A 16,282-nucleotide genomic window follows, 5' to 3' on the forward strand; every position below is an offset into this window, starting at 1 on the left:
AAAATCTCTAACAACTTTCTTAAACTCTTGCCCATTAGCAATTAAACTTGTTGCATTCCACTGCAGAACACAGACCATAAGAAGGAGACTAAACATCATCAATTTTGTCCTCATCATCCCAATCTTCTATGTCACACCCTTCTTCCTCCTCTTCCCTTGACTCCTGCCCTCTCTCACCTGAGTTTTCTTTGCTTGTCGCCTGGTTCCATACCTCGCTCCCGAGCCGGTCCACACGCCGGTCCACACGCCGGTCCACACGCCGGTCCACACGCCGGTCCACACGCCGGTCCACACGCCGGTCCACACGCCGGTCCACACGCCGGTCCACACGCCGGTCCACACGCCGGTCCACACGCCGGTCCACACGCCGGTCCACACGCCGGTCCACACGCCGGTCCACACGCCGGTCCACACGCCGGTCCACACGCCGGTCCACACGCCGGTCCACACGCCGGTCCACACGCCGGTCCACACGCCGGTCCACACGCCGGTCCACACGCCGGTCCACACGCCGGTCCACACGCCGGTCCACACGCCGGTCCACACGCCGGTCCACACGCCGGTCCACACGCCGGTCCACACGCCGGTCCACACGCCGGTCCACACGCCGGTCCACACGCCGGTCCACACCCACCTGGATAGCTCTCATTGAGTCATACAGCGTCTGGGGAGAGTAATTTTTTAGCCCCAAGAATCTGGCAGCCGCTTCACACACCGATTTAATGATATCAGACCTTGATTTTTTGTCTCGGGCGCCACACATTACATCATCAATAAACGCTAATGGTGCCTCTTTATTTACAAGAATATCTTGGCTGTTAGGATTAACACTGCTGCCCCCTGCTGGCTCCACTCGAGATGCACTTGCTGCGCCTTGGATGCCAGATTTTCCCTCAACTCTTTTTAAAGCTTCAACATATGAACTTCTCTGCTGATTTCTGACCTCCTGCACCTCTTTAGCTTTCACAAATTGGCGACACTCTCTAGAAGAAGCCATGTGGTTTTCCCCACAATTACAACACACAGGCCTCTCAACTTCACATGTCACTAGATCATGATTAGAGGTAAGATCGGGCCTAAAAAATCCAGCCCGACCCGACCCAGGCCCGCGGGTATTAAAGCCCGACCCAGCCCGAGCCCGACCAATTAACTTGATTTGCCCGAGCCCGAAGCAAACCCGAAATTTCATATTTTATTTGTGAGGATAAATAAAAAAAAAATAAAGAACCAAACAAAGTTAAACATGCGTAAAAATAAGCCTACTAATAAAAAAACCTTCGCCATTAACAACTGAAAATGGTCTAAGGTCCTGACACCACGCACTTGTCTGTGATGTCCTGCTCAGCGCGAAGAGGTGCGGTCTGTGGGACAAATGATAATATAGATGTTTGATCATCACTTTTGCCAGTACAGCTGTTTAAATGCCTGCTCAGCGTCGAGGTGCCAGTCTTTTTGCTCTTGTATGAAAGCAAAGCACCACATTTACTACATTCAGCGAAGCCAACGCAAGTTTCTGTAGCATTTTCAACAATCAATTTGAAGCATTTCCACACCTCACTCTTGCCGGTGCGTGTTTGCCTTTTCAGTTCCCCTGTCTTTAGTTTATCCTTTACTTCTTGCTGCTCCATATCAGGGACACCAGGTCTAAATAGATGTGGACTTGCGGAGGTGAAGAGGGGGCGTTCACGTGCGCAGAGTGTGCTCTGGCTCTGTGGCTCCTGTTTAGTTAAATAGCAATTACCTTACAGCGCCTTCTGTTTTATCCAAATTATTTTTTTTATAACAAGTATTCCTAAGTTTAGTATCCACACATCGTTTTAGTATACATTTTTATAAACATATATTTATTTAAAAAAAAGTCAGCTAGAGAGAAGCCCGAGCCCGACCCGAACATAATCATTGACATTTTAGGCCCGACCCGGCCCGAAATTCGGGTCGGGTCGGGCTCGGACTCGGGCTTAAGATCTTACCTCTAATCATGATCCCCTCCACATTTAGAGCATCCAGATCACAGTCGCTCCTCCCTCTGCTCTTATCAGGAAATAGACTGAACCAGGAAACACTCGCTCTGCATTTGCTCAAGGGCACCACAACAGCTCCAAACCCTCAACAGGTCAGTGTTTATAGACCCTTTAGTACTACTACTACTACTACTACTACTACTACTACTACTACTACTACTACTACTGCTCCTCCTCTGTGACTGTGAGTCCTGTCCCTGGTTCGTGCTCTCTGCTCTTCTCTTCTTTTCTTTTCTCTTGTTGTTGTTGTTTAATTCGACTAAAGTTAAATTCATTCTGTTGTTTATGTAAAAACTTATTTGGTTTAATTCAACATCAGTTTTGTTCAAACAGACGAGGGACTGAAAACCACTGTTTTACTTTCACTTTCCAAGTGACTCTTATGTAACAGAATGAAACAAGAGCTGAACTTTAGACTCGACAAACATGAAGTGTCTCTGTGTGTCAGATGCCCTCCCCGTGTGTCAGATGCCCTCCCCGTGTGTGTCAGATGCCCTCCCCGTGTGTCAGATGCCCTCCCCGTGTGTGTCAGATGCCCTCCCCGTGTGTGTCAGATGCGCTCCCCGTGTGTGTCAGATGCCCTCCCTGTGTGTCAGATGCCCTCCCCGTGTGTCAGATGCCCTCCCCGTGTGTCAGATGCCCTCCCTGTGTCTTATTCTGTGTCAAATCTGTTCATCCTGTAGTTTAGACGTCCTCTGTGTCCTGCAGTATCACAGCAGCCTCCAGGGGGCGCCTAAGCCTCTCTCTGCTCTGTTTCCTCTGGAGCGTCTTCTATTTGATGTAAAAACTCTGTGTCATTTCAGAGCTAGCTGGTTAGCATAGCTAGCTTCATGCAGGGTCGTCATGGATACAGAAAAACAAACTGCTCAAATGACACAATCCAATAGTCCTTAACCTCTGACCTTTGACCTGCACAAGCTGCACTTCTGAGTTGATCCAAATCCAAAAACTTCAAACATTTAAAATCTGCTCAGTGTGTGAGCCAGTCAGCTACAAGAGCACTTAGTTACATTTACTTGAGTAACTTTTCCAGCAGCACTTTTACTCGTACTCGAGTCATATTTGTATTGAAGTAAAAGTACTCTTACTTGAGTAAAAGCTTCCTCTTCCCTCTGTGATTCTACGAGTGACTTGAGTTTTATGGAACAATCTGAAATGATTTGAACATGTGTTTCCTGCAGCTCAGATCTGATGGAGTTTGGATCATTTTTTGTGTCTGTTCTTTGAAAATACCACATTTTGTTCATTATTTAATGTTTTGTTCTTCAAATTCTGAATCAGATGTTACGCCCGACAGTTACTCTTTCAGTTACTCTTACTTCAGTAGTACTTTTCACAAATACTTTTTTTCATTTCTTGGACCAGTACTTTGTACTTATACTCGAGTAGGCCTAATATTATTTTGAAGTAACGTTACTCTTACTCGAGTACAATTTGTGTCCACTCCACCCACCTCTGAACTTATTTAAAGCCACAGCATGGAACTTTTTAGGTTGTGTTTATTGTGTTGTTCCTCTGAGCTTGCATCTCCACAGACCTGACTCACCCAGTATAGTATTTAAGTATCACAACTTAAACAAGACTCTGAAAAAAACACACGGACAGGATAAAAAGTGACCTTTTCTCCAGAGTTCTAGTTCGAATAGTCACAACAGTGTAATATTCAGGACACTGCCGTGTTTTTGAGCTGAAATGACATTCTATTGTCTAAAAGAAATATTGTTTTTATTGTCGTCATGGTAACCGTGTTGGACATTAGTCACCACCAAACAGTCTATGGTCACAGCACTAACATATTCTTCTAGTCCAGTCTCACCACATCCTCCTGAAGCCTGACAAAATAAAAGCTCTTCACCTCTTTCCTGTCACAATAAGAGTTTTCACTTTGAAAAGACTTTAGTTTGATAGTAACTATTGTTGGTTTGTTTCAGACATGTCCTCCACCAGTGAAAGGAGCTCTGAGGAGACGTTCCTATGCTCCATCTGTCTGGAGGTGTTCTCTGAGCCAGTGTCCACTCCATGTGGACACAACTTCTGCCAACGCTGCATCTCTCAGGTCTGGGACACTGATGGGCCCTGCACATGTCCTCTGTGTAAAGAGGTGTTCCACAGCAGACCACAGCTCAAGGTCAACACGCTCCTGAAGGAGGTGGTCTCAGGGTGTAACCTGGAGAAGAACAAGAGCAGATCTATGGAGGGGATGCCCGACTTTAAAGAGGTCCAGTGTGACGTGTGCTCTGAGCCCAAGCTGAAGGCCCTCAAGTCCTGCCTGGTGTGTCTGTCCTCCTTCTGTGAGAGCCACCTCCAGCCTCATCTCACAGTCTCTGGGCTGAAAAGACACCAGCTGATGGAGCCTGTGGAGAACCTGGAAGACAGGATGTGTCCCACACACCAGCGCCCCCTGGAGCTCTTCTGTGCCACTGATGAGAAGAGCGTGTGCATGATGTGCTCCGTTCTAGAGCACAAGAACCATGAGTTTTTGTCTCTGGAGGAGGCGTGTGAGCGCAGGAGGTCCTCTCTGCTGCAGACTCAGGCTCAGAGCCAGCACATGGTGGAGCAGAGGAGGCAGAAGATCCAGGAGATCCAGAGCCTCCTGGAGCTGAGTGAGACAGAGGCCCTCAGAGAGAGGGCTGTGGGGCTGCAGGCCTTCACTGCTCTCATGCAGTCTGTTCAGAGGCGTATGGACCTCTTCTTAGAGGAGCTCCAGGAGAAGCAGAGCCGGAGCCACAGACGAGCCCAGGATCTGGTGCGGCGGCTGGAGCAGGAGATCTGTGATCTGGAGCAGAGCGGCGCTGAGGCCGAACGTCTCTCACGCTCTCATGACCCCCTCCACTTTCTACAGCGCTGCCCTGCACTCACGCCCCCTGCTGGGCTTAAGGAGTGGAGCAGCGTGAGCTTTGAGCCGGAGACGTGTGAGGGCAGTGTGACCCGGGCTCTGTCTGAGCTGGAGAACAGTCTCTCTCAGGAGTTTAAAGAACTGCCTTTAAGATCAGAACTCCTCAGAGTGCAGCAGTGTGCGGTGGAGGTGACTCTGGATCCAGACACGGCTCATCCTAATCTCGCTCTGTCTGAAGATCTTAAACAGGTTCATGACACTGATGTGGAGAAGCAGCTCCCAGACTCTCCTCTGAGGTTTGATACATATGTTAATGTTTTAGGAAAACAGAGTTTCTCTTCAGGCAGGTTTTACTTTGAGGTTCAGGTCAAAGGGAAAACAAAGTGGACTTTAGGAGTGGCCCAAGAGTCCATAAAGAGGAAGGGAAAGATCACTTCAGCACCTGAACATGGACAGTGGTGCATCGTCTTAAGAAACAAAGATCAGTACTACGCTTTGTCTTCTCGTCCTGTCCGTCTGTCTCCTCAGACACCTCCTCAGAAGGTGGGGGTGTTTGTGGACTATGGAAAGGGTCTGGTCTCCTTTTATGATGCACATTCTGCAGATCTCCTCTTCTCCTTCACAAACTGCTGCTTCAGGGAGAAACTGTTTCCATTTTTCAGTCCCTGTGACAATGAAGGAGGATCAAACTCTGCTCCTCTGGTCCTCACTGCAGTGGAGACTTTGAGCAGTGACAAAGTACTAAAGTAAAAGTACTGCACTTAAAGAGGAGTATTACACTTCTATGGAGTATTAACTGTTAACCAGTGGAGGAAGAAGTACTCAGTTTAGTTACTTAAGTAAAAGTATTAAAGTACCTGTTTATAAATGTACTTAAAGAGTAAAAAGTTATTTCAAAAATATTTCTTGCAGATTTTGATCTAATAAATCTCCAAATGTCGTGATTTTGATTTTGTCCAACAAAACAATAAATCAATGTTTTTTTTCTCATGTTTTATTTGTATATTTTGTGTTAAAGTGGAAGAACAAAGTAACTTCATAAGACAAAACCTGCAAGAAATACTTTTACTTTTTACTCTTTAAGTACATTTTTAAACAAGTACTTTAATACTTTTACTTAAGTAACAAAACTGAGTACTTCTTCCACCAGTGTGTGGAGCACGGGTGATGTAGACTTGTGGGCGGAGCCTCGTACACGGGTGACGTAGACTTGTGGGCGGAGCCTCGTACACGAGTGACGTAGACTTGTGGGCGGAACCTCGTACAGGCTCGTACTGCTCACTGTGGGAGAGATCTCTAGATTACTCAAACATGGACGACATGTACAACCTCTTCAGGAACAACGTGAAAACATGATGATTTTACACAAAACCTCCTCTTTAAGTATCATTTTGAGGTATCTGTACTTTATGTACATTTTACTGTATGTACTTTTCACTGTGTGTACTTTTTACTGTATTTACTTTTTACTGTGTATTTTGAAGTGAACTGAAAAGTACCAAGTTCCTTAAACTTTGGAACCTGAGAAATTTTAAGGACAATAAGAAAAAGTTCATCTGAATCTCTACAGTGATGTAAATAAACACTTATATGACAACTCTGTGTGTCAGATGCCCTCCCGTCCTCCTGTCTCTGTGTCAGATGCCCTCCCGTCCTCCCGTCTCTGTGTCAGATGCCCTCCCGTCCTCCCGTCTCTGTGTCAGATGCCCTCCCGTCCTCCCGTCTCTGTGTCAGATGCCCTCCCGTCCTCCTGTCTCTGTGTCAGATGCCCTCCCGTCCTCCTGTCTCTGTGTCAGATGCCCTCCCATAAACTGCACTAAACGACCTCCTCCTCTCTGCTGACTCTGGTTCACTCTCCATCCTCCTCCTGCTAGATCTCAGTGGAGCATTTGACACCATTTCACATTCCATCCTCCTTGACAGACTTTCCTCCATTGGTGTCTCTGGTACTCCCCTCTCCTGGTTCCACTCCTACCTCTCAGATCGCTCTCAGTTTATTCACCTCAAGTCATTCACCTCACACCCCTTCCCTGTCACGTCAGGTGTTCCTCAGGGTTCTGTCCTCGGTCCTCTGCTCTTTCTAATCTATCTTCTCCCCCTTGGTTCCATCTTTAGAAAACACCACATTCACTTTCACTGTTACGCGGATGACACCCAGCTCTACATTTCCAGTAAACCTAAGTCTACACTTTCACCCTCCTCCCTGACAGACTGCCTCACAGAAATACAAACCTGGTTCACCTCAAACTTAAGGGCAATAAAACAGAACTCCTACTCATCGGCACCAAATCCACCCTAAGCAAAATAAATCCTTTTTCCATATCCATTGATGGCTCCTCTATCTCCCCCTCCCCTCAGGTAAAGAGTCTGGGTGTCATCCTCGACAGCACACTTTCCTTCACCTCCCATATCAACAACATCACCCGGTCCGCCTATTTCCACCTCAGAAACATCCACCGCCTCCGTCCCTCACTCACCCCACACACCACCGCCATCCTCATCCATAGCCTGGTCACTTCCCGTATTGATTATTGCAATTCTCTTCTGTTCGGACTCCCACAGAAATCACTCCATAAACTCCAACTGGTCCAAAACTCAGCTGCCCGCATCATCACACACACACACCCTCCCATCACATCATCACACCTGCACCAGCTCCACCGGCTCCATCACGCACCGTACACACTGTCTGACCTCATTCACATCTCCACACCCGCCCGCTCCCTCCGCTCCTCCTCTTCCCTGCACCTCACTGTCCCTCCTTCCTTCAGCTGCTCTGCTCCCCAGTTCTGGAACTCCCTCCCCCATGACCTCCACAACACACACTCACTCCCACACTTCAAATCTAAACTCAAAACTCATCTGTTTAGAAAGGCCTTCTCACCCTGACCACTCTGACCATAACTGCTCTGTCTTTTAATCTATATTTGTTTTTAAATGTATTTTTAATCATTTTACATTGTTCTATTTGTATTGTGTATGTATGTATGTACGGCGACCTTGAGAGCCTTGAAAGGCGCCTAACAAATAAAATGTATTATTATTATTATTATTATTATTATTATTATTATTATTATTATTATTATTAAACACTGTGTTTTTGGTGATTTCAGTGTCTTTACACTCAGTCTTGTTTCACTCTGACTCTACTGAAATATATTGAATAAAACATTATAATGATGTTTAAATGTCGTCCAAACATGGAAATATGGAACCTATTTATAAGATTAAAAATGTAATGATTCATATCCAGAACATTTTGAAACTGTAAACAACAATAATTATGGTGATATAGTCGTGAATAATGATAATTGTGACACCAAATTTGACTCTGGTCCCATGTCTACACGTTTCCTGCCTTTGTTTCTAGTTTAGTTTAGTAGATAAGACGCTCACAAACTGTGGAGCTGTTGTCAAACTAATTAAATCCCGTGTTAGTCCAGTGTTTCTGATCCTCCCGCTGCCTCCTCCCGCGTAAAACTTGATTAATTCATCAACGACTCCAAACAAAAGAGAACCTAAACCCTAAACCACCTCCTCTCCTCTCTCCTCCTCCGTCCACTTTCAGCATGGACTCCACCACCTCCGGACCCAAGCCGAGGAAGGAGAGAAGCCACCGGGCCCAAAACAGCACCTCCAAGTCAGCCAGGGTCCAGAAGAGGAGAGAGGGAGCGCGAGGGAGAGAAGAGGAGGAGAAGAGGGAGGAGAAGGAGGAGGTGAAGAGGGCTACAGTGGTGGACATGGACAGTGTGAGGAGAGAGGAGGAGCAGGAGAACGCTGGAGATTTGGAGATCACGACCGGACAAGACGACGGTGAGTTACTTTGACTTTGAATGGACTTAAAGGTGCATTATGTAACCTGCTTCTCTCCATGGAGATGTTTAAGCTTTGCCTGGAATGTTCCACAGTATGACATTAAACGTACCACTACCAGGCCGAGTTACAGGTCAGATCTGTGGAGACTAGATTCAATTTTCCAAGATATTTTTAGCTGAAAAACCTGCAACTGAATAAACGCAAGATAAACCAATTTAATGCCTCACTGTGGAGCATTCCAAACAAACCTATAACATCTCCATGGAGACAACCAGGTGACACATTCCCCACCAGAAAAGTTACACATTGCACCTTCAAAGCGAGTAATGGCTGTAACATTCGCTCGTACTGGGTTAAAAACAGCAAGACTGGATTTAGTTTTGGATTTGGCAACGGAAACTGAGGAGTTTATTCAGCCGTAAACATAAACAAAATCAATATTTGGTTTGTGTCATGTTTATTTTTAAATAAATCCAATGCTGCTACGACTACTACGACTACTACTACTACTACTACTACTACTACTACTGCTGATACACTGGGACTGCAGGATAGAACTGGAGACTAAACCAATAACGGACAGAGACCAAAGGAGCTGGACTGGAAAATATCAAAAAAGTCAAGCCTGAACCTGTTATTTAATGTGATTTAGAAATGAGAATGTATTAAAAGTAGCCAGAAAAAGAGAAAAAAAAACTTAAAAACCTTTAAGTGGGACTGCAAGATGGAGGTTTATTTTGTATTTGATTTAAATTTGGCAGACAGCACTTGTAATAGTCTGCTGACACCTGCTGGCAACACTGAAATCAACGTTAAAATGCTAAAAATGTACAACATCATGAAGTGAGAAGATTCATGGGTCATAGAGTGAAGGCAAAATAGAGACTCAATTCAACAGTTATACATGAAGTTTGTGTTGATGTGTAAATGTGCAAATCCTCATGTCATTTATACCCTGAGTTACAACAAAATATATAGAGATAATAGAATTAATTTGGGAAAAATACAACTTTTTTTTACACTTTTTTACACGAGGGTAAACTGTAAACACTCAACCTGCTGCACCACCTTTGCATTTCAGTTTAAAGGTCCGATGTTACACAAAATTGGCTTTTCTTACCTTCTAAAACATATGTGTCAAACTCAAGGCCCATGGGCCAAATGTAGCACGCCATGCCATTTTATGTGGCCCACAACAAGGTCAATTAAAAGGTCTGACTGTCTTAAAATATCAGTTTATCAGGAGATAGCAAGTTATACAGCCATATTTTTTACATCTATGGAAATACAGATGCAATATTTGTAAACTGAATAAGTAATAAATACAGAAAGTTTATGAACAAGTTAAAAAAGTAGTTACATTTATTTTACAGTAGATCTGGCCCTTTGAGAGCAGCCATTTTCTTGATATGGCCCTGGGTGAAAATGTGCTGTAAAAACTGTACCTGTTTGAGTAACTCTTTATTATTCGTCTGTTACATCTCCAAAGCTCAAAACGCTCTGTTCCACCTTGTGATGTCATCAAGTTGTAGTTTTCACGTTAACGGCTCCTTTTACATTTTTGTTCAGTAGAAGATCGGCAATTCCAGGACTGAAATGATCCAAATGATTGTAGAAATGAACGCGTGTGGGGTTTAAAAACACAGCGGAGCACTTCCTGTATCGCCACATGATGACATCACAAGGTGGAACAGAGTGTTTTCTGTCTGATAGAAGCCTAAATATGCAGCGTTTGTGTGTTAAACATGTGTGAATGAAACAAAAAACACAAGGTCCAGGTCTGTTTGTGATGAGGAAATGAGATCAGAGTGTTTTTTTGTTGACGGTGCAGGTCTGAAGAGGAGGAGTCTGGGGGCGCTGGAGTGGGCGCTCATGGTTTTTGTCCTATCTTTGGTGCTGCTGTTCCTGCCTGTGTCCATCTGGTTCTGTGTCAGAGTGAGTCCAGACGCAGTAGAGGATGATTTCGTTGGCAGGATAAACTTTGACTCTCTGTGTTTGATGGACAGGTGGTGCGGGAGCATGAGCGTGCGGTCGTCTTCAGGCTCGGACATCTCCTGAGGGGGAAACCCAGAGGACCAGGTGGGCGTGTCCAGAGACGTGTCACCTTATCATGTGACTTTTAGAGCACAGGAAGTTTGTCAGGATTTTTCAAGGCCAAACTGAAGCTAGATTGATCTGGAATACACCGCACTTACACACAAATACTTTACCAAGATGTGAGTCTGGACATCAAATCCAACTGAATCTCCCCAAGTTCAGACGGGCATGATTGACAGGTGGATTAGCCAATCAGGGTCTCGCAAGGTCCGTCTGTATCAGAACAAAATGGCTGCTTACGAGGAGACAAGAAAAGGGAAAAAATAGCACAGGGGACTAAAAACATGGCGGCTTTTCTGTAGAATCAGTGACCAAAATGTCACTTTGTTCAAAATGGTGAGTGACCAATGATCTCCTTTGTTTCACACGTGTCACTGAAATAAACAAATCCGATTGGACCATCACGTTTGGTTCTGGTTCCAGATGCTACAGAGAGAATTGGTGACTGGTCATTTTCCAGATAGGGGTTCAAATTCACTCAATTCTCCTCAAACTGGCTAATTTATAAAAATGAATATAATGACAAGTCCCATTTTATTAATACTTGCTCATAAGGTGCTAAGCGTTAGAATCAGTGGGTACGATGCTACATGTTCATTTAGCCACTACATTTTTTTATTCTGAAATCTAAACTGGCTGCTGTGATTGGCTAAAACTCCACTGAGAGTCCCTCCTCTTCCTGAATCATATCGATGAGCCCTTCCAGAAGAACATGAAGAACTCAGCAGCGGTGGAAGAAGTACGTCATTTTGTTAGTACAGATACTAGAAATGAAAAAATACTCAAGTAAAAGTAAAAGAATCTAATGAAAAAAAACACCTAAGTAAAAAGGATTTAAGTACCTGTTTAAAAATGTACTTGAAGAGTAAAAAGTAAAAGTATTTGGGGCAGATTTTGAGTCTTATAACGCTTCAAATTAAGTGATTTTGATAAAGATTTGTGCTGGATTTTGTTCAACAGAAACAACTGAACTGATCATATTTTTCTATTTTTATTTGTTTTTTTTGCTCAAATTATGAACGTGTTAAAAATAAACCCTCAGCCTTTTCACCAGGTCTCAGACAGTCATAAAAAATACTTTTCGGTCCAGTTCAAAATGCAGTGAAGTAGAAAGTACAGATACCTAAAATGTATACTTAAGAACAGTACATTTACTACTTCCACCACTGGAACTCAGAAGTGCTTATTCTGTCATTTTTATAGACCTTTACGTTTTGTCCAGTTGACAGATTTGACTTTTGGCTTTTACTCTGGATCAGACCTGGACGACTGAGCGATCACACAGACATCAGACCTCTACTTTGTACTTGTACTTTACAAACAGTACTCTCTTAACTAAGTACATTTCCTGGCTCCTACCCACTTTGTATATTTGCTCCCAGGTCTCTTGTTCTTTCTGCCGTTCCTGGATGTGTGTCATATCGTGGACATCCGACTGAAGACTCTTAAGATTCCTCTGCACACGGTAAGAAATTTGAACTGACAGAAAAACAGGAAAAAAGACAAAAGTACGTGTGTCTTTTAAATCTAGGCTCAAAACTAAACTGTCACGATAACACATTCTGAGGCAGATGATCATTTCTATGACCCAAGAACTCACTGTGTTACAACAAAAATCTGCACTTTAACTACTTTCATTTTGCCTCCATCTGTATTAAGTACTGTATTTTACAGATTATAAGTCGCTCTGGAGTATAAATCGCACCAGCCAAAAAATGCATAATAATGAAGAAAAAACATATATAAGTCACATTTTTGGGTACATTAATTTTACAAAATCCTTGACGAAGAACAGACATTTTATCTTTAAAGGAAAGTTATAATAATAAGAATAAAATAGTGAACAACAGGCTGAATTGAGATTTTTTTTTTTTTTTTTTTTTTTTGCTGGAGCACCCCAAGGTTCTGTACTGGGGCCACTTAAGTTTTTTGTTAAATAACCAAAATGCAGTTATCCATGTTGAAGTTTGTGTTAGTGTAGATTCCAATCACTTTAATTTGTAAATATTTTTGATAATAAAACAACCCTGGCTCTTAATTGCACGCAGAGGTGGGTAGTACATTAATGCTGGTACTTTAATACACAAGTTCTTCTCTGAGCAGTTTTCAGACACAGTATTTTTTACTCCTACTTGAGTAATGTACTGTACAGTGTAACAGTACTCTTACTCGAGTAAAAGTTTTGGTTCCTCTTCCCGCTACGAGTAAGACTAAAATGACTTTATGCTTTATGTACTGTATTTTCTGGAGTATAAGTCGCACCAACCAAAAAAAGCATAATAATGAAGAAATAAAAAATAAGAACATATATAAGTCGCACTGGACTATAAGTCGCATTTTTTGGGGAAATTTATTTTACGGAATTCGAGACCAAGAACAGACATTTTATCTTTAAATCAAGCTCTAATAATAATAATAAAATGTGGAACAACAGGCTGAATATCAGTACATCACATAGGAGTACATAGGATTTTCTTTTAGGGGCATTTTTGTTCAGTCTTTCTCAGACGTCTTTTAAATTTACCATAATGTTGAAATTTTAAATGTTCAATGGTACAGGAGGAGTACATACTGGTACAGGTCCAGAGTGCCTTCGTGGAGTTCTCAGAGTACTTAAACGTGTCTTACATTTCACATATAAGTCGGATCTGAGTATAAGCTCCACCCCCGGACAAACTGTGAAAAAGCACAACTTATAGTCCGGAAAATAGGGTATTGTTGGAAGTGCGTTGCCCAAGACACAACAACAGTAAGCCCTGATCTGAGCTGGGAAACGGTAAACCTGACTAGTGTTGTCATGCTCATAAAATTTTAAAACATGATTTCGATACTAAGGAACAGACTTGATGCAGATTTTGACATGAAATATACAAAATAATAACTTTCTTTATGTTACACTAGCTCAAGATCATCATAAAACTGTTCAGGAAAGCTCAAATTTTGTCCTTTGTGTCATTTTTTTAGTATCGATACGTGCTCAAATGAGTATCTAGTATCGGTTCTGGTTTTAGTATCGATTAGCGTCTGATTTTCCACACTTTTGACACCCCTCACTCTTGACTGTTTCTGTTCTCAGGTGGTGACTAAAGACCTGCTTCAGTGGGAGCTCAGTGCGGTGTGTTACTACCAGGTGGAGAACACGGCCCTGTGCAGCGGCGCCCTCTACAGTCTGGACTCCACTCTGCAGACCGTGGTCCGGGGGGTGATCCGGGACGTGCTGGCCGAGCTGACCCTGAGCCAGGCCCTGGGGCAGAGGAGGAGGCTGGGTCAGAGGGTCCAGATCGCGGCCGATGCTCTGGTGTGTCGCTGGGGGGTCAGACTGGAGAGAGCCGACGTGTGAGTGACGCAAATGTGGGATCGTCGGGGCAAAATGACAAAAAACACGTGGAGAATAAGTAATGTTCACGTTACAGTTTTCATTTTAAAGCTTAAACAAAGCCTGAAACTAACACTTAAACAAATCTACACCTTTTTCCATCACTGTTATCAAGCGTTAGCCCAAACCATGAGCGTGACGTCACCAAAGCGTTCGGCTCCAGTCAAATGAAGCTAATCGAGGCTAGCAGTTATAGCGGCTAATTTGGAGCCAAGTTTTATATTTGTAATTCCGACCGCGTGTATCATAGTAACCAAAAAGCCAACCCGGAGCGAGGCCGTTGAAGGTAACGCCCCTTCCCGCCCATAACGCTGGTTTAACAGGGAGCGGGCGCTTAGCAACGCTGTCAATCAAACCTGTTGCTAACGCTAGCGGGAGCGACCTCGGGGAAAGAAGGCGCCTGATTTGTCTGTTTTTAATGTTCATATCTTGATTTACAGACACAAAAGTGAAATAAAAACCCCAGGATCATGTAGAGTCTGACAGACGCAGTTACACTTACAGTTTTTCAATAGTAAGTGAATTGGAGTCGATGGAGCAGGAAGTGCGCACATGCTCACTTCCTGTTTGTAACGTGGCGGCTAGCAGGTTAGCTATGTCCATTTATAGAAACAGTCTATGTTAGTGAGTCTATTTTTTTTAATCTTCTGCGCCACAGGCAGAATCTTTGGCTTACTTTGCGTTTATTCTTTTTGTTTGTGTCAGAGCGGAGCTGATTTTACCTGCGGAGCTCCAGAGACGACTCGCACCTGAGACCGAGGCCAGACCACGCCCACAGGTAACGCAGACGCAGAACTTTAGCTTCAGGAAACAGACTTACCGTCGTCCTGTCGTCGTGCAGGTCAGAGCCGCGGACACGGACGCCGACCCCTGGGACGGCCTTCGCTCCTCTCTGCGACTCCTCCGCCCGGCCCTGGTCCTCCCCCTGCCCCCCGACCTCATCAACGTGACGTCTGACCTCTCGTCTCTGCCCCCGCCGCCTCCTCCTCCTCCTGTCGCCATGGAAACAGAGAAGCGGGAGAGCACGCCGCCCGGGACGCAGGATTCTCCGATGATGTGACTCTGTGTGAAATCTATGAGATACTTTTGAACAGTTATTAATATTAGGATTGATTTGACTTTTTATTGTAAATGTAACGTAAGAATAAAAACGACACACATAAAGAACTAAAATGTGACTTTGTATCAATTTCCAGTGAATTACAAAATACTTTTTAAAGCTTTTATATTAAACCAAATTGACTCTTGTGTGTCTTTGTTATCAAAAACAGACCTGGACTTGTGTTTTGTTTCATTCACACATGTTTGATTAACACTTTATTATTAGTCTGTATCTTCTACAAAGCTCAAAATGCTCTGTTCCACCTTGTGATGTCATCAAGTGGTAATTTTGAACTTAACAGCTCCTTTTACCAAAAAAACCCCACAAAAAAACAGCTACGGAAATAAACGATTGATTCAGTTGTTTCTGTTGAAGAAAATTCAACACAAATCTTTATGAAAAACACGACATTTGAAGTACATTTTTAAATAAGTACTTTAATACTTTTACACCAGTATCTGAACTTTTACTTTAATAACAAAACGTAGAGTAAAGTACTTCTTCCACCACTGTTGGACACACTACACGACACTAGGGTTGTGTGAGTATAAGGAGCAGAATATTAAAAATAAAACATGTGTCACATTTATTCAAGAGAAGGTTTTACTTTCAACATAGAAGTAAACAAAGACACAACCACGAAAACTTTAAAGTATAAAGTAAACAAAGACCACGAATACTTTAAAGTATAAAGTAAACAAAGACCACGGATACTTTAAAGTATAAAGAGCTCAGTGACAGTAGTTCTGCATGTAGAGGTGCAGTTGTGTAGTGTCGTGTGTAGAGGTGCAGTTGTGTAGTGTCGTGTGCAGAGGTGTAGTTGTGTAGTTGTGTAGTGTCGTGTGCAGAGGTGCAGTTGTGTAGTGTCGTGTGCAGAGGTGTAGTTGTGTAGTTGTGTAGTGTCGTGTGCAGAGGTGCAGTTGTGTAGTGTCGTGTGCAGAGGTGTAGTTGTGTAGTGTCGTGTGCAGAGGTGTAGTTGTGTAGTTGTGTAGTGTCGTGTGCAGAGGTGCAGTTGTGTAGTGTCGTGTGCAGAG

General features: G+C 43.6%; 2 protein-coding genes across 2 annotated transcripts; both read left to right on the plus strand.

The window, feature by feature from the left end:
* Positions 1 to 2,052: 2,052 nt before the first annotated feature.
* On the plus strand, positions 2,053 to 5,683 carry LOC117394000 (E3 ubiquitin-protein ligase TRIM21-like). The gene is made up of 2 exons (XM_033992002.2): positions 2,053 to 2,113; positions 3,953 to 5,683. Exon 2 carries the CDS (start codon positions 3,955 to 3,957, stop codon positions 5,605 to 5,607), a length of 1,653 nt encoding a protein of 550 aa, XP_033847893.1. The 5' UTR covers positions 2,053 to 2,113; positions 3,953 to 3,954; the 3' UTR covers positions 5,608 to 5,683.
* A 2,591-nt stretch (positions 5,684 to 8,274) lies between these two features.
* nphs2 (NPHS2 stomatin family member, podocin) lies at positions 8,275 to 15,206 on the plus strand. The gene is made up of 7 exons (XM_033965268.2): positions 8,275 to 8,670; positions 10,505 to 10,608; positions 10,680 to 10,752; positions 12,153 to 12,235; positions 13,847 to 14,106; positions 14,852 to 14,924; positions 14,988 to 15,206. Exons 1-7 carry the CDS (start codon positions 8,427 to 8,429, stop codon positions 15,204 to 15,206), a joined length of 1,056 nt encoding a protein of 351 aa, XP_033821159.2. The 5' UTR covers positions 8,275 to 8,426.
* Positions 15,207 to 16,282: the final 1,076 nt, after the last annotated feature.

The sequence above is a fragment of the Periophthalmus magnuspinnatus genome, chromosome 4, assembly GCF_009829125.3.
Source record: "Periophthalmus magnuspinnatus isolate fPerMag1 chromosome 4, fPerMag1.2.pri, whole genome shotgun sequence".
Lineage (NCBI taxonomy): Eukaryota > Metazoa > Chordata > Actinopteri > Gobiiformes > Gobiidae > Periophthalmus > Periophthalmus magnuspinnatus.

Bases quoted from the DNA above. Each gene is read 5' to 3' on its own strand.
- LOC117394000 (XM_033992002.2), top strand. From the start codon at position 3,955: ATGTCCTCCACCAGTGAAAGGAGCTCTGAGGAGACGTTCCTATGCTCC.
- nphs2 (XM_033965268.2), top strand. From the start codon at position 8,427: ATGGACTCCACCACCTCCGGACCCAAGCCGAGGAAGGAGAGAAGCCAC. The intron at 8,671-10,504 runs GTGAGTTACTTT...TTGACGGTGCAG, and splicing joins CACGACCGGACAAGACGACG to GTCTGAAGAGGAGGAGTCTG. The intron at 14,107-14,851 runs GTGAGTGACGCA...TGTTTGTGTCAG, and splicing joins AGACTGGAGAGAGCCGACGT to AGCGGAGCTGATTTTACCTG.